We start from the raw sequence: 16605 nt of genomic DNA, 5'->3' as shown, positions 1-16605 counted from the left end.
GTACACCTTCAAGTCACAGAGAGACAAGTTAGCAAGAAAGCACTGCTATTGTCATTATTTCCTCCTGCCAGCATGCCTGTTCCTGTCTCCTCTCTTGAACAGAAAATTTATGTGCCCCATAAAGTCTGATTTCTTCCCTTATCAGAATTTCAGTCTTACATAAGGAGGTAAGCAAGAATTTATTTTCTTGTAGAAGATACAAGACCTTGTTTTGATCATGCACCTAAAATGACATCAACCCTTATTTTGCATTTGAATGTGGTACCCACAGAAGTTTTAGAGGCACTAGCACTACTCCTGAACAGAAAATTGAGATTCTGACCAAAGCATAAGTTCTTAATCACAAAAATAATAAGCACATATTCATGTATGTATTTGACTGAGGATGGAGTTGGCCATGGAGTGGTCAAACCCACATTCTTTATCCTTCACTTGGGGGACATGATGTGCATGGGAGAAAGATGTTAGGAAATGAGTTTGACAAAGGATGCAGTTTGTTTTGGCAAATCTGGTCTTTAAATATTGCCTTGGGGGTGGCCAGCAGTGTTAAGGAAAATGTACACACCATTCTGATATTAGGGTTATGCTAAACATAGTACAGAGATGTAGAGGCTTGGATGATTTATAGAGGAGCCCGGAGATTTTCCACTGCTCAGAAATCATTTTCAACCTAGGGAAAACATCTCATGTGGCTCTGCTCCTGCTGCTGCTTTGATAAAAATAAACTCTGTTAATTTTTTTTTTTTGTTTTTTAAAGTCAGTGTGGCACTGGCAAAGGACAGCTGTGGAGCCTGAAGTCCCTTTGACTGCTGTTTGATATTACCATTACCCACTAAAACAGACAGTGACAGCAGCAATGCCATATATTGCCACTGTGCCTCAGCCTTGGCATGAAGGAATGATGTTTCTGCGTGGGAAGGTTAGCTCTGTCTTCACATCCTGCTAGCGCTTGACACTTTACTGCCAGCCAGGTGTCATTTTGCACCTCTTGGGACATCTTGGTGGTGTGTAGGTCTGCAAAACCACACCATGACTGTGACTCTGTCCATACAGGCCATAGCCACAACACCCAAAAGCCTGAAATTCAACTGATACCAATCTGCTCCTTCAAGACTAAAATGCCCTATAGTCCAGCATAAAGGAAGATGCTCTATTGGGCTGTTTTACAGAAATAAATACCTGGAACATCATAAATTCTCACTTATAGCCCAATGTACTTTATATGGAGTAGTGTTGAGCCAGTTACTCTTCCTTGCTTCAGCAGGGCTGGTCTTGCTAGAGAGCTTCACACGAGGCTCTCTCACCCCCTCAGTGCTGACAAGAGCCCAGAGAGTGTTACAGAAGAGTGGTGGTGGGTGATCAGAGTATGAGAGGAGGAGCATCTCCCAAGGAAGGACAGTACAGCTCTGAATCCCAACTGCCAAAGTTAGTGAAATTGTAAAAAGAATGGAACATCAGGAATCATAGAATCACAGAATGGCCTAGGTTGGAAGGAATCTTACAGATCACCTCATTCTAACCTCCCTGACACGGGTAGGGACACCTTCCACTAGCCCAGCTTGCTCAGAGCCCTGTCTAGCCTGGCCTGGAACACTTCCAGGTTTGGGGCATGTGGTATTCACATGCCTCTGAACAGAGAGAAGCTGTGAGACAAGCAGAGAAGAAGGAAAACACAAGTCTTTTCTCACTTGCTGTGCCTATGTTGTGCTAAAGTGCAATATGGAGATTGTTTACCCAAAGTGAGGATGTTTTGTTCCCTTGGCCTATCAGGGCCAAGAAGTGTGTGTGTGTGGGACTGCCACGGGACAGTCACGAGAGAATCAGACATGAGTGCAGCTCTGTGCAGTTGTGAGCAAGAGTGAGGGCATGGCAGATTCAGTTTAGATGAAATGTACATAGTATAGTATAATAAAGTAATTCATTGGCCTTCTGATGATGGAATCAGATGCATCATTCTCTCTCCCCTTCCTTGGAGTCATCTTTGATTTACAATAGGGGCAGACACAGCTTTTCTGGGTAACCTGTGCCAGGGCCTCAGCACCCTCACAGGGAACAATTTCTTCCTCATATCCAATCTAAACCTGCTCTCTGGCAGTGTGAAGCCATTTCCCCTTGTCCTGTCACTGCAGGCCCTTGTTTTCTGGTGCTGAATGTGAGTGTTCAGGAGTTGGAGGAAGGAGAAGAACCACTTACCTCACGATGGCCTTGACTGCAAAACGAACCACGGTGGAGAGCAGGAACAGAGGTGTGACCAGGATGTGGAACAGTGACAGGGATGCAAATGCTTGGGCGGGCTGCAGTGGCTTGTCACTGGTGTATGCGTAAGTCACAAAGGTCTGTCACATCAGGGAAAGAGTGTCAGGACAAGGAATCTTGAACAAGACGGACAAGGACAGCAAGCAAAATATTTTGCTCAGCTAAGGCTTGTAACTACCTAAGTTCACTGGGAATCAGGATAAACAGAAGAGAAAGGTGTATTCTGTTAAAGTGAATTAGATTTTAAAATCTTGCCAGTGATTTCAAGAGGTTTACATGTTGAAGAATGAAAATTTTCAATGTTGACAATTTTTCAATTTTTACAATTTTCATTGTAAAATCTAGCATTTGATCACAGCTTTGTAATTGACTTTAGGGTTTACAGGAAACACACAACCCAGAAAAAAACCCATTAAGAATCTAACAAATCTTAGAGGTTTTTTTCACAGATGAAGAATTATGGTCATAAATGTTCCAATTCTTGTACACACTCAGCATACTCTGCCCCCAAAATTTGGTCTGTGAGAGCTCCTTACTGACCAGCATGGCATAGTTCCTCTAGTGCATGAGGCTGAGACTTAAACCTGGAGGACAAGCAAAATTTATTCCTCTTTAAACTGCAGAGTACCCTTTCTTGAAAACTTTAATGGTGCCTCATAATGCATTTTGAAACAGGAATGAATTTTGCTGCTAAAGAAAAAGAAAAGACACTCAAAACCCCTTTCAAAAAGAGCTTTTCAAAATGGGTCTTATTTCAAGTTGCAATGGTCTGACTTTTTCTTTCTCTTTCTTTCTTTCTTTCTTTCTTTCTTTCTTTCTTTCTTTCTTTCTTTCTTTCAAAAATTCACGATGTAATGATTTTTCTTTCTTATAGTAAAAAATTATTTTTCTCTTTGGTTTTACCAATCCACCTTCTGGGAATTAAAACTTCCTGTGTCATGTTCTCCTACAGTTAGCAGAGGCACCTTAATTCACCTGCTGGTTTTATGAAGAATAGGTCCTACAATAACAGGTGCTCTTTCTTCCTTTTTACACCCCCTCCCCCCACTTTCCTCTCCCTTTTTAATAAGGAAAACTTAAAAAATCATATCTTACTGCAAGAACAGCTGCTATTGGTATTGCTGCATTCATAAAAACTGCGAATGAGAAATAAAATAAGCATCAGATTATAAGAAATAAGAAAAAACAATTTTACAGTAACTGTATGACACTAAAATAATCCAGTTATTTCCAATTCAAGTAATTAAAACTCCCAAAGGAAAATCAGTCTGCAGGAAGAAATTTCCTTCCCTGATAGTCAGAGATCTCAAACACACCAACACATAAGCCATGGAGTTCTCTCATTTGTCTACTCTACTAAGCTGGGATAAAAATCATTATGTGCACAATCAATATGAAACACAACTAAAACATTACTCAACCCTTCTACATTGCAGAAAACATAATGTATATACACAGAAAATATAATTTATCTTTGCTGCTGTCAAAGCTGCCAATATTAGCTGGAGCCTCCTTACCTATAAAGCAACTCCTAACTGTAATGTCACAATGATGGTAACAGAAAACTTACTGCAAAAAAACCCCAACAATATGTATTTTATCCTTTCAAATTTCTGTGTTATGTATTTATCATGCCTTTTTATTTTAATGACATTACACACAGACAAAAGCGTCACAGGCACAGCTGTATCTCTCTTTAGCTGAAGTTGGGAGGAATGTTGACATGAAAAACAGGATAATTTTCCAAGCACTAAAAACACAGTTACTTACTGGAAAGAGATGTATGAAGTGCAAAAGTTTTGAGACTGGTGAGCTCTTTCATCCTTGTTTCTTCCACACTTTTACAAAATATGTGCTCCCAGGCATAAAGCTTTAATAGCTTAATGCCTTTAAGTATCTCATTGGTTTTCTTTAATCTCTCAGTAGAATAGTCCTTCATTTCAAGAGAAAACCAGGGAAAAAATTTATAACTGTTTGCAGTCTTAATGACAACCCTCTTTTCCCTTCACTTCTGTTGTTAGATTAATTGAAAAAATAATTTTGTTCGTTTGTGATTTTGTACAGGTGCCATACTAAGAGGAAGAATAGAAAGTTTCCCTTTCTTTGGAGGTATTAAAATATTTACAACCCCTAGGGGAAATTAAGTAACCCTTTTCTGCAAAGAAAAATATCTCAAAATATCCCAACCCTTCAAAGAGAGGGTGAAACTCAGGGAGGTGGGTTAGTAGGTCAATGGTGTCCATAACAATAGACAGAAACCTAAATGAGTGTATTTGCTGATGCAAGAATAATTCTGGGATCTAGTTGTGAAGTGAGATATTTATCAATGTATTTAGCTAAATTACCCTCATCAGAAAACACTAATCATAAGTTTTGGTAAAATCACGAGTTTTGGTAAAATCATAATCCAAAAGATGTTATGAGTCAGAGGAAATCAGAATAGAGCAGTAGAAAAGTGAGATTATTTCCAAAACTATGCAAAGATAAGACCTCTGTACAATTTTTACAGGTTACAAAAATGGGCACAACGCAACAGGATTGAAGTGTGATGGCAATTAAATCCATGCATCAATAATTTACTTACTGAATATTAAGATAAAAAGGATTTCTACATATTTGGCAATTCAAACATCAAAGGCTTATTTAAAAAGTTCAAGGGTCACAGCAATAAAGTTAAAAATTAGACAAAGGAACAGAAAACATTTCTAATTTGTGAACTAAATGAGACAGAAAAATAAACTTACGGCACTGAAGAATTTAGATATGAATATATAATAATCCAGCAGCGCCAATGGAATTTTAGAAAATACCAAAGCTTAGGCAGAGAGTAAAAAGTCCTTAGACTTTACAGAGGGAAGTTGTGCACATTCTTTAATACTTTCCTGCTATAATTTATCAGTCTTTTGCACTGTTTGCTAACATCCCATGAAATACAACATCTGCATGTGGGAATAACACCCTTTCCTGGAGTGGAATTCAGATAAAATTGTACTACTTGCATTAAAAATGCTCTTTGCAGAGTAGGCAGGCCAAGGCCTACATACTTTTTTGAGATTCTCTTCTGGCAAATTGTGAGGAAGGAAGAGACACTGAGCCACAAAAAAAAACAGTCAGGGAGGGACAGCGGAACTGAGGCATGGCCTGCCCAAATGCACAAAGTGGTTTTCACTAACTAGAAGAACAGAACCTAGAAACCCTGTTCTCATTTCTGGATCACAAATGTCACTGAAATAATTCACTTACAAGAGTGCTCTTCTGAGCCTCAGCCAGTTTGGTGGCTATGAAGTACTGGATGGGAGCTAAGAGCACGATGACAGCGGCCCCGACCAAGGCGCTCACTCCTAGTAGGTTATAGAGGAGGATCACACCCATTATTATCTGTGAAGAGAAAAGCAACACAGAAAAAAAAATTTAGATTTCAATATGCCAGAACCACACCAAGAGAAAAATGTTTGTTCTTCTAATAAACACTTAAATGGTTCATAGGAATCAGCTGAGCCCATACTTCAGGAGGTCACATTTGGAAAGTGTGGGAAATAAACCCAGAAGCCTTTCTTTTTGACATTAACTAAATAGTTTGTGTTAGTGCCTGGTAGTTCTAATTCCAGATTGGGTTTCCACAAAACTAATGGAGCACTAAAATGATGGTGCTTGCCCCGAGGCATTTTACAGAGCTCCTGGGCTCAAGTCCTGTTTACACTAGAGCTCCTTACCTCACTCTGGAAGTATTCAGAGGTCTTAGGGCTGTCATGGATCACAGTTGCATTGTGTTGTACTGTCCCTGTGCAACTGCAGGCAGAGGGACATCACTGACAGGCACTGAAGCATGAAGCAGCTGTGCTGGGACTGACACAAACAGAGCTTGGGCATCAATACCATGCAGCTCTGGAAGAAAACGCTGCCTTAGCCCTGAAAAGGGTTTGGGAACACTTCCTACAGAAGGTTACCTGGGAATGGCTGTGGTGTGACTGATGTGATTCTGGTTCCCAAGTTAATTCAAGCTCTGCTATATAAATATTTCTATTAAAGCTCCACTTTGTGATAGAGTGATGTCCTCAGTGATAAGAGGGCATACAGAATTAGCTGCGTATCTCATACTTTTATCTCCTAAACAAGTCTGTCTTTAAATCTCCCTTCTTATTATACAACATCAGAAGAAAGAATCAATGGTGTTTAAGATTTTTAAAGCAATATTAAGCTTTTCAGGCTCCTGTACTCCAAATTACCATATCTAGACACAGCAATCAGATCACCTGTTCATTTAAATAACTTTCAAAGTATTGATAGAAACACTTCCATCCACTTTACAGGATGTGAAACAGTGAAATGAAACCCTATATATTATTTCTAATTTCTGTTTCCATGTAGCCTTTTTTGCCTTTTTTCATAAACTATTTCATGACACTCTAAACCCTACCCAACCCATTAGTAGTAGTAATTACCGACTAATAAAATAGATTACTGATGCAGTTTCAGGAAATTCAGCAAAACAGTTCTGCTATTAGAGCTGGTTCTACTCCTTAAAAAAATTCCTTAATGTCAGTGAGATCACTGACAGGAAAGGATCATGCCAAACACACCCTGAGCTAAAATTCTGAAGAGGCAACAGGAGTCCAAGCTTCAGGGAAAATCAGCACGTCTCAGGTCATTAAGTCATTGGCATTTCTGAAAACTTCTTTTGAGCTAAATAATCTCTACCTTTCCTTCCTACAGATCTGCCTCCATTTCTTTCCCAGCCTTGCTAAGAAGTAGGTATGTTCAGTGACTAAGTTGCTTAGCTAAGGGCTCCTCTGAGCATTGTCAGTGTTCATGTCAGTCATGGAGCAGGATTCAATTGCTGTTTGCTCTGCCACAAAACCCAGTTACCAGTGGACACTGCAGAAGCAATGCTTAGGACTGATTCCAGGTGGCAAAATAAGAGCCATGGATTTGTGTCAGCAGAGGAAGAAATATGAGCAGGAAAAAGGATTGCAGGTCTTCATTCTTCAAGTCACCGACATGGAAATCCTGCTTAAAAAACCTGTCTTCACCGGCCCTTGGAAAGACACCTTTCCTGCCCTTGGGGCACCTTTCTGCTTGATAATCTTAGTGGGAAGTGCAGATTCCCTCCCGGATTTTGTAGCAGTGTCCCAGACAAGCACTCTCCTCAGCCAGGCTGGAGGATCTCTGAAATCAGGCCCTAACTTGGGTGCTCTACCTGAACAGGCATTGCCCACAGATTGGGGCACAGGAACAGGAACCACATTAATTGGTTGGTTTCTATGGCAACCAAGTTATTGATTTGTCCCAGTGTCATCTCTCCCATAGACAAGTTGGATGTAGAAAGCCTCAGGATCTTATTATATATCATTGCCTGTAAGAAAGGGGGAAAAAAAGGAAGTTACTAAAATGATGGAATTATGAAAGAACAGTAGCAGTGGGATGTTTTAAACTGCATCATCAGCCTTTACCTAGGACAGCCCTTCTCCCAGTCTCTCACCTGAGACAAAGAGAGATGGAGACAGAGTGAGAGAAAGCACAAGAGAGAGAACTGACTTTAAAAAACTCCAATTCCTCTTAAAAGGTTTGTTGCTTAATGCAGACCTAAAATAGAACAAAAAATGACAACAAAATATCAAAATTTAAGAAATTGGCCAGAGAACCTTTTTAACAAGCATTTGGTGAGCCTGCTTTCCTGTGACACTGTCTGTCAAAGAGATCCTTGTTTCTGATAAGACAGGTAAATTCATGCTGTGAAGTTTGATCAGAGTGGGTATGTATTCCTTTGTGTTCCTCTCCATTACCTGGCCATTCTTTTCCATAAAAGTTGTAGGAGTTTAACAAGGTTTAAAATTAAACAGGGCTTACATCTACTGAATTTTAAAGACAAATATTGTGAGCCCATTTTGCAGTTCTGATCAAACATCAAATGCTGCAGCTCTAAGGAAGTTTTAAAAATAATTTGTCTTTTTTGACCCATTTTCTTATTGAATAAAGTATATCCTGTAGAATTAATAAGAAATGCCTGGTGAATTATATCAGCTGCATATGCTCCTGAGAGTCCCAATTTTGGAAAGTGGGAGTCACAGAAAGGAAATAACCAGGAGCTCTTTCATCCCCAAGTCTGTGCCATCTATCCTGGGAGAAGGCAGAAAATGTTTGAAGCAGCTCTATCAATCAGAGCAAGTACAAAAAAAAAGAAGCTTCCATGCTGAGATAATATTCCCATGGTTAGTTACATCTGGCAAAACATCAGTTCCGGCTTCTGGATTGCTACTGCTGCCTGTGGAGTTTGGTCTGTGCAGAGCCCTGCTACACCCCCCCACGTGCTGGGCCCTGCTGGCTCCAGTCCATAAACAAGGCTCTCACAGAGGGTTAAGGGATGCTGGGGTTACAGACACAGCCCTGAGATGAATCACTCCCATCCCACAGGGCTCTGTGCTAAAGGGCATACATATCCAGAGTCACCACTCCCAACGCATGCACAGCGGTCCCATAAAACAAGGACACTCTGCAGATGGCTCTGTCCACAGTCAGCAGAAGCAAACTCATAAGCAAATGAACAAAGCAGATGCAGAGCCAAAATGACACTGCTGATCATCTATCTCTCATTGTCTGCAAAGATGTATTTTCATATGCATGGGTTTTTATGGGTGTTAAACTTCCAACAGGTTAGAATGATAGGATTAGTTTTTAGCAAAAGGAATTGGGGCCAGCAGTTTGCCAACATTACATTGTCCAGTTTTCTGTATAAAAATACAGCACATGTTTTTTCTGAAACCATCATTTCAAGCTCAGTCTTCAGATGAAGAATGAGACAAATGAGAGGACAAAGCTGGAGCTGTTACTAGTGAATCTCCTGGCAGATCTTTGCTCACCAGTAAGGCACCCCGGAGGTTGATGCCAGTCTCTGTAGTCACATAGTAGGAGGCCTGCAGGAATGTCCTCTGCAGGATAAGAGCCAGGAAGAGAAGGACTGCCAAGACATAAACGTTCCTGAGGAATTCCTCCGATGAAAGGTAGGAGTTTGATGGATCCTTCACCTGAAAAGAAAGAAAAAAATCATGCAAGTGCCTTAGGAGGGATGGTATATTCTCGAGAAGCTGTAAACAAGGAAATTTAATCATTGCATTAGAAAAAAACACATTACTGGTATTATGGGAAAGTTATAGAAATCAGATTTCTCACTGGCCCCTATATCAAAATCATTTGGATACAAATTTAAACTCCAGTCCTGTTCCAAAGACAGGACTGAGACGTTTTAGCAGTTCTAAATTGATTTCATTTTAGCAGGAAAGGAACAATAAGATCATCATGTCTGCCTTGTCTTTAGTTTCCCCATCAAATTGTGGTGATTTGTAGGACAGAAATGCTACTCAGTAGAAAATAAAGCTCATTCCACCTGCCAATATTTTTTATTATATGGGATTAGTTATTTATGTTGCATTTGCATATTATGGAAACAATTCCTTCCACAAGTATAGTCTATGATAGCCATAAATTCTGAATAACATTAGACTATACATGCCAGTATTCCACACAAAATTAAATTTAAATGCCTCAACATGGAAGAGAAAAAAAAGTTTTGTTTAAAGCCCTTTGTTTTCATTTTCTAGTTTTTGTGTTCACTGTTCTGCTCTGTTTCAGGCAGAAAAGGAAACAAATGTACCAAAATACTCCAAGGAAGATTGTTCCTTTGGTATTTCCGACCCAGCTGGAAGCAGGATGTACTGGAATTCTTACAAGGAAAAAAAAAAAAAGAAAAAGAAAAAAGAGAAGGAAAAAGCCTGTTCTACTGAAATATCCAGCCTGATTCTGAGATGAAAGGTATGGGCAATATAAGAAAGAAAGCAATCTGCCCAAGACTCCTTGAAAAAAGTTGCTTAAGTGCATGAATAGTGAGATAAATATATTTCAAAGCTTCCCTTTTAATATTCTGCTGCATCTAACTTCCCCTTGTTTTCATAGTGGGGATATCATTAAGTAAATAACATTTGTAAATAGCTTTTTTGAATGTATTTAGAGTTCTCAGTAATTAAGGCAGAATAAGCATAAAATTAAATGTATTCACATTAATTGGAACTAGAGAGAATTTAAAGGAGAAATGTTTAATAGCAAGAACAACCAAGAGAAAGTTTATCAGAATCCATAAATTAAAGGTACATGCATTCTGAAATGTATCCAAGAGAAACAGTCACTGTCACCAAGCCAAGTGCTTTCAGGATTTCCAACGATTTCAATCTTCCCTTTAGCCAATGCTCATTAAAACTTTAAAAAGCCACAACTGAAGCCACTAGACTGAAGAGGAAAAAAGATAAAGGAAGCAGACAAGGTACAGATTCCTAAATCTGAGATCCATAAATTATTTTCAAGCTTAAATACTTTGTTTGTTCACCATGCAAAAAACCCCAACATTTTTGAAGGCACAAAAATATGCACTTTGCCTTGTAACTCTGTGGCTCAAATCCTGGATATGCAGGTTCAAGGATGATAAAAAGCTTTATTTAATAAGCTGTACAATTAAATTCTCCCTCAGTGCCAGAAAGTCTCAAGCCAAATTGAGACCATCAGTCAAGAAAATTAATGTCAGGAGTGAGCAGCCAAGAAAAAAATGTATGGATAGTGATGATAGTCAAATACTTTATCTGGAGCGGAAAATGCTATTCCATTACATTCCTATTTGCTCATTCAGAGATAAAACACTCCAAAAACTGTATGGAGATGTTTCTGTGTCACAAGACAAATGCAGGAAAATGTCTTTTGTCATTTCTTCTCTGCTCTCTGGAAAATAATTTTACCTGTATCTTTTCATTAGTTACTCATAAATTCTTTTTCTTGTGATAGAAAATGTTCTGTATCAGAGGCTCACTCAGCATTTAGATGTGATCCCTGAAAGTTCAGTCTCAGTGAAACTTGAAATGAGTACTGATCTGGCATCTCTTGTGCATCTCCAGTATCAGGAACACCATTGAGTAAAGTGGATACTTTTCAATTTCTCAATATGTGCCAACACAATTAATCACAGCAGCAATCAATACAATTAGCCACAAACAAGGACTGGCTACTGTCAGCTTCCCAGTATAAAAAACAGATTTGAGAGAAGTCAAAACTGTCAGTGAAGTATAAACTGACAAATGGACAGGAATTAAGCAAAATTCCCAGGCTGGATGCATCACTGAGATACCACCAGTGTGTGTCCTGCCTGAAACAAACAGGCACAGTTGAAGAGGAGCATAAAAAATTGTTCCTTCTTCCCAGAACTGCTGGGATGACTCCATCAAGACAGACAGCTGAGGAGCTGGGGGGAGCCTCCACGACCTATGTTCCATTCCTACCCAAGTCTCTCATTGCTCAGGTTTACAACTTGACTGTCTCTCAGAAGACAAATATTCAATTTGCTTGAGAGAAACAAGGAAATAACACAGCGATGACCACAGGCCTATCAAAGCATGCAGCCATCTGTCTTAAATACCTGATATGACTCTAAAACTACTACCAGAGTCTTTCAATCCACATTGTCAGGTTACCTTTTCTGTGGTGTTTGTATTATTGGTTGTATTCTGGAAGCCCTGGACAATGCCAGAAATGCAGAGTGGCCCAGCAAAGCCCAGCAGGTCAGCCAGGTAGCGGAAGGTGCTGCTGAGCAGGATTGGCCGTCCAAAAGCGCTGTACATGGCCAACCAAATGGAGGGACTCCGGTTGGGATGGTCCTCCACCTTTTTCTGGAAAACAGAAACAGGTACCCAGTGAAATAAGAGAAACCTCCCAGGCTTTATATGGCATCATTCCTGTCTGGATGCCCAAAAGATTCCTGAAAGGTGGTTTAGACCAGGTGAGGCAGCAAATTTGCTGTAATTATCGACAGATTTCTGACATTCTTCACAGCAAATTCCAATTTTGCCTACCCTTGGTAACTGTGGTTTCTCACCTCTATATCCCACCACTTTCCTCAACCTGTGAACACAGGAATGCAAGCAAAGATTATCATCCTGGCAGGCAGCCATTGTCCCTTGTCACATGTGAGCTCAGGGAAAGGTCTGACATTTCAGCCCTTTGTTCACGTGGGTAATCCTGGTTTCACAAGCTGTAAAGGCTTCTGATTGCAGGAATAATGCATGACAATTACAAGAATATAATTTAATTTAATTTAATTTATCTGGAATTTTTTCTATCTCTTGGATGCATTCCAGGATGACACACTTAAACCAATCAATGATAACTGTGCTCAAAAAATGAAGGCAGCAGACCAGGATGGGAGGTAAGATTAAATCAACCAAGGGTCCTTTCTAGCCTTCAGATCTGTGAATTTACACAGTATCACAGCTATTGGCTAAAGCACCAATCAGCAGACATGGCTTTGTGTAATCAGTATGCTCTGATATCCCTGAGGTCCTTTCAGTTTAACAAAGGAAGAGTTTTACTGACCAGAGCCGTGCTCTGCAGCATGCTTCCTTGCACTTCAGGCAGCAGCTTTTGACACTTTAAACAAGCATCTGTCATTTCTCAAGTAGCACAGATGCCTGCAAGCTGCAAGCCAAGCTAAGCTCTCTTGAGCATTCACAGAGACATTTTAAGCACAGCCAAGCAACAGCCACCCCCTGCCCCAACAAGTTCACCAAAGAAAAAGCAAACGTGCCTGTAACCTGCCTGGCTGCTTCTTCCTTCACCCCCTCCCCCTCTTTTCTCAGTTTTTCCCTTTTATGCCATTTCCACAGTAAGATGGATTATATGCATGGTGCCAAAAATGTGCAGATGGATCAGGTGACTGCTAGAGACTGGGCCAGGCCAGTGCCAAGGAGCTTAGGAAGGAGAAATAAGCACCTTGGGGTCAAATTAGAGCTACCATTTCAAAAGGGGTGAGAAGGAAACTGCTTCCTCTGAGGAGGGAAAGAGCACAAGGGCCTTACATGAGTTGCCCAGACAAAAGGCTCTGAATCTGTGGCCTAATGGGTTTTGAGCTTGAGTGCCCTAAAAGGATTAATCACAATCCTCAAATAAATGATTAATAACTTTAATAGCTTGAGAGGAGCTAAGCTAATTTATTAGGTAAATTGCTGCCATCTTTTGGGAAAAAAAATGTTATATTGTTCTGGGCATTCAATTACTAGTAAATTTGATAAATAGCAATGATTAATCCTTATTTCTCTAACCATTTAATAGCCATTTTCACTGTTAATGCAATTCACACATCGGCCAACACTATATGAAATCTGTTTCCTTTTCATTGGAAAAAAATGTTATTAAATTATCTAATTTATTGCTAAACACTGTTTTTTCTTCTTTTTTTTTAATCAGGACTTCATCTTAGCTGAAGCATGTAACAGAAAGAAGGGAGAAAGACCTTTTTCTAGTAATAATTTCTTTTCCAGAATGGTCATTGAGTGTTACGGGCTTGCATAGAATGTTGCAGTATTAATTAACCAGTCCGGGCTGCTGTTCTCAGCTGTGCCACTCGATTTGGTTTTCCTTGTCTTTGTCAACTTCCTTTCAAATTCCTGTAATTTTCTCTACCTTGGGTACTCCACAGTTGGAATAAAGGGCACTGAGAGAGTGCTTTGTGATAAATCAAGTCACCTGTAAGGTTTGCCTCAGTAAATACGGAAATTTGACTGTTCCTATTGTTTTGTAGCTGGCAGTATAAGCCTGGCACTGAAGGGCAATGCCCTGTCCCTGTGATTGATAGTTTACACAATTTCATTCCTCCTTTTCTTGGCCCTAATAGCTAAGAATCATAGTGGCACATGAATAGCAGGCATAGGAAACTAATGGTCCTTGACTTTAAAAATTGATTTTTCTATTAAGTGCCCAAAATAAAAGGTTTCTCTTGACCATCAGGACAAATTATACAGGATTCAGGCTAGTGGGGTAAACCAAATGTAATATCAGTATGCTAAATCTATTTTTGGATATGTGATATACGATGCACTGATATGTTGTGTGAAACATCTAGTCTGCTTCAACAGAAAGTGAAACAAACTCCAAGAAACAACAGAAGGAGGATCATTGGGGTTTTTTTTGGGGGGGGCAAGGGATGTAAATGGAATCATGTGAGAATTGATACTATTATTACCATTTTCATAGCATGCAGAAGAGATAGCAAGACAATGTCATGTGAGCTATCTCAAAGGCATTTCACAATACAGAGTATTCAAGGTCATGTTCAGCATCTTTCATTAAGGTGTGAGAAGAAAGGTTTGGGAAGGAACGGGAGTCTTCTCTCTGCAGGGCCATGGAGCAGAGCTGAGAACAGCTATCTGCAGGCACAGGCTGGGGTAACCCCGCTTAATCCAGAGGAGGCTGTGGGGCTCCCCTCACCAGCAGGAGATTAGCGTAAAATACACACTTGGCAGCAGAGACAGTGGTATATCACCTCCTCCAGACTGCAGACCACACTCCAGTCTGAAGAATTTTCCTAATTCTGTGACTGTTTTCTGGCCCACCCAGGCACAAGCCAATGCATTTCTCCACAGGAATGAACTGCAGTGAGACCCGCTGCCTGGCTCCTTGGATTTGCTTTGGCCATTTCGTTTACTTTAACTTTATCTACAAAATACCAGTTTACTTCAGGGTTTCAGCCTGTTTTTTAATAGTAGTACAAATGTGCTAGAGGCTGTGGTAATCTCAAGGCTTTAAACAACTACAGACCACAAAATACCTGGTGTAAGGCAGTATCAGAAATGTAGGTGAGTGTAACTGCATACGGAAGATTTATGCAAGTGTCTATATGTGCATAATATGCACTGAGGGAAGCTACACACTGAAAGTTTGTGCTCATGCACATGAGAAATGCACATTTACTTTGTCTTTTGGCATCTGAACTGCATTTTTGTGCAGGCACAGACAGTACCTGTAGATGTGAACAAGCTACAGACAAATGCTGGCACCCAGCTGTCATGCTCGTCAAGAATGGCACGGACTCAGGTCCTTGAGCCACAGAGGTGCATATCTCTCTTTTGCGTCTTCAAGGGTTTAGGCATCTTAAGAACCTGGTCTAAGGGATGCACCTCTCCTAGGTTGCTGTGTAAAGCTCAGTTCCAAAAACTCAGTAGCTTTCTGCCTAAAGCAGCAGGATATTGATCTCTGTTTTCTGTAATCCTCAACTGCAGAAGGAAAGAGAAGCAACCTATATCTATTAAGATATAAACAATTGTACTGATAATTGTTTCATCTCAGAAGGCACAGAAAGGAGCCTGCAGCTCCATTAGCTGCTGGGAGCAAAGAGCTGCCTAAATGCATCCAGAAGTTTCCTGGAAAATCCTGCCCTACCTAGTGAGTTTTCCCAACCATGCTTTCTGTACTAGGTCTGGCTGGGATGGAGTTAATTTTCTTCATTGCAGCCTGTATAGTTCTGTGTTTGGGTTTGGTGACTAAATCACTGCTAAGACACCAGTGTTTGGCTATTCTTGATATGTGGTTTTGGCTATTTTTCTGTCTGGAGAAAAAAGAGGTGAAAATGAGTGTTTCCAGCTGAAACTATGGACAGAATGTCTCCCAGTTTCAAAAGTAGCTAAGATTTAAACAAATCTTTCACTGTTAAAATCTAGCAAGTGATCAGTCTGTTGTGGTTTTAGTTTCCAGTTGCACTCAGTTTGGCAACTCTGTCCTGCTATAAATTCACTTAAAACCAAACAGTAACTATTGGATTGGAACTTCCTACGGCAATGTTTCACCTTGGAACAAACAGTCCTAAGTTAAAAATTCCTAAAACGAGGATTTCATGAAAGCTGAAGAAATTCAAAGTGACACTTTGGTTTTCTAAGGCCAAACCATGACATGGACACCTGTTATTACCTTTTGTTCCTCATAGGCTTCTTTGAGACAGACATAATTTGTCAGTGCTCTCATTGCAATTGGGAGCTTCCCAATGGCCTTCAGGTCCACAGGTTTCTTGTGAGCAGAGATAATGAGAGTGTTCATCCACCAATAAGTTGCCTTTGAGAGCAAATTGACAAATGGCTGCAGGAACCTCACCCCAAGATCCTGCAGATCTTCTGGAGGCTTTACTTTCTGAGGGTTCATGAAAAACACGTACCTCTGCAGAGGAGAAAACAGACAAACATGGGCTCAGAAATTATCTTGTTGAGAGTAATTTTTTAGTAAAAGCTATGTGTAAGACAACCACAGTCTCAAATTTGCTTTTAAAGGTAATTATATGTGAAATTTGTGTGTAAATAGGAGCATTTCCATTTTGACAAATAACTGGCAAACAATTGAGCAACATGGGATGTGGATACTGTTCTGAACCCTATCAGTACCACCTATCTCAAGCTGAACAACAGTAACAATGAATTATTGGGAAATAATTTTATTTTAAATTATCATGGGTAAGAACATATGCTAACTTAAAGATTCACTACATAAATAGTTCAT

At 40.0% G+C, this 16605-nt stretch overlaps 1 protein-coding gene across 13 annotated transcripts in view; it reads right to left on the bottom strand.

The window, feature by feature from the left end:
• ABCC9 (ATP binding cassette subfamily C member 9) overlaps window positions 1-16605 on the bottom strand; it is a 71029-nt gene that overhangs the window by 41118 nt on the left and 13306 nt on the right. For all 13 annotated transcript variants that reach the window (XM_084206803.1, XM_084206806.1, XM_084206807.1 and 10 more), the window contains 8 exons: window positions 16027-16269; window positions 11763-11957; window positions 9114-9278; window positions 7454-7609; window positions 5500-5634; window positions 4027-4189; window positions 3352-3392; window positions 2194-2336 (listed from right to left, as the gene is read on the bottom strand). In XM_084206803.1, coding sequence (XP_084062929.1) covers window positions 2194-2336; window positions 3352-3392; window positions 4027-4189; window positions 5500-5634; window positions 7454-7609; window positions 9114-9278; window positions 11763-11957; window positions 16027-16269 — 1241 coding nt within the window. The remainder of the gene's footprint in view (window positions 1-2193; window positions 2337-3351; window positions 3393-4026; window positions 4190-5499; window positions 5635-7453; window positions 7610-9113; window positions 9279-11762; window positions 11958-16026; window positions 16270-16605) is intronic.

The sequence above is a fragment of the Fringilla coelebs genome (genome assembly GCF_963513975.1).
Source record: "Fringilla coelebs genome assembly, chromosome: 5".
NCBI classification, from domain to species: domain Eukaryota; kingdom Metazoa; phylum Chordata; class Aves; order Passeriformes; family Fringillidae; genus Fringilla; species Fringilla coelebs.
The sequence above is the reverse complement of the archived record's forward strand: the minus strand, read 5'-3'. Positions and strand labels throughout refer to the sequence as shown.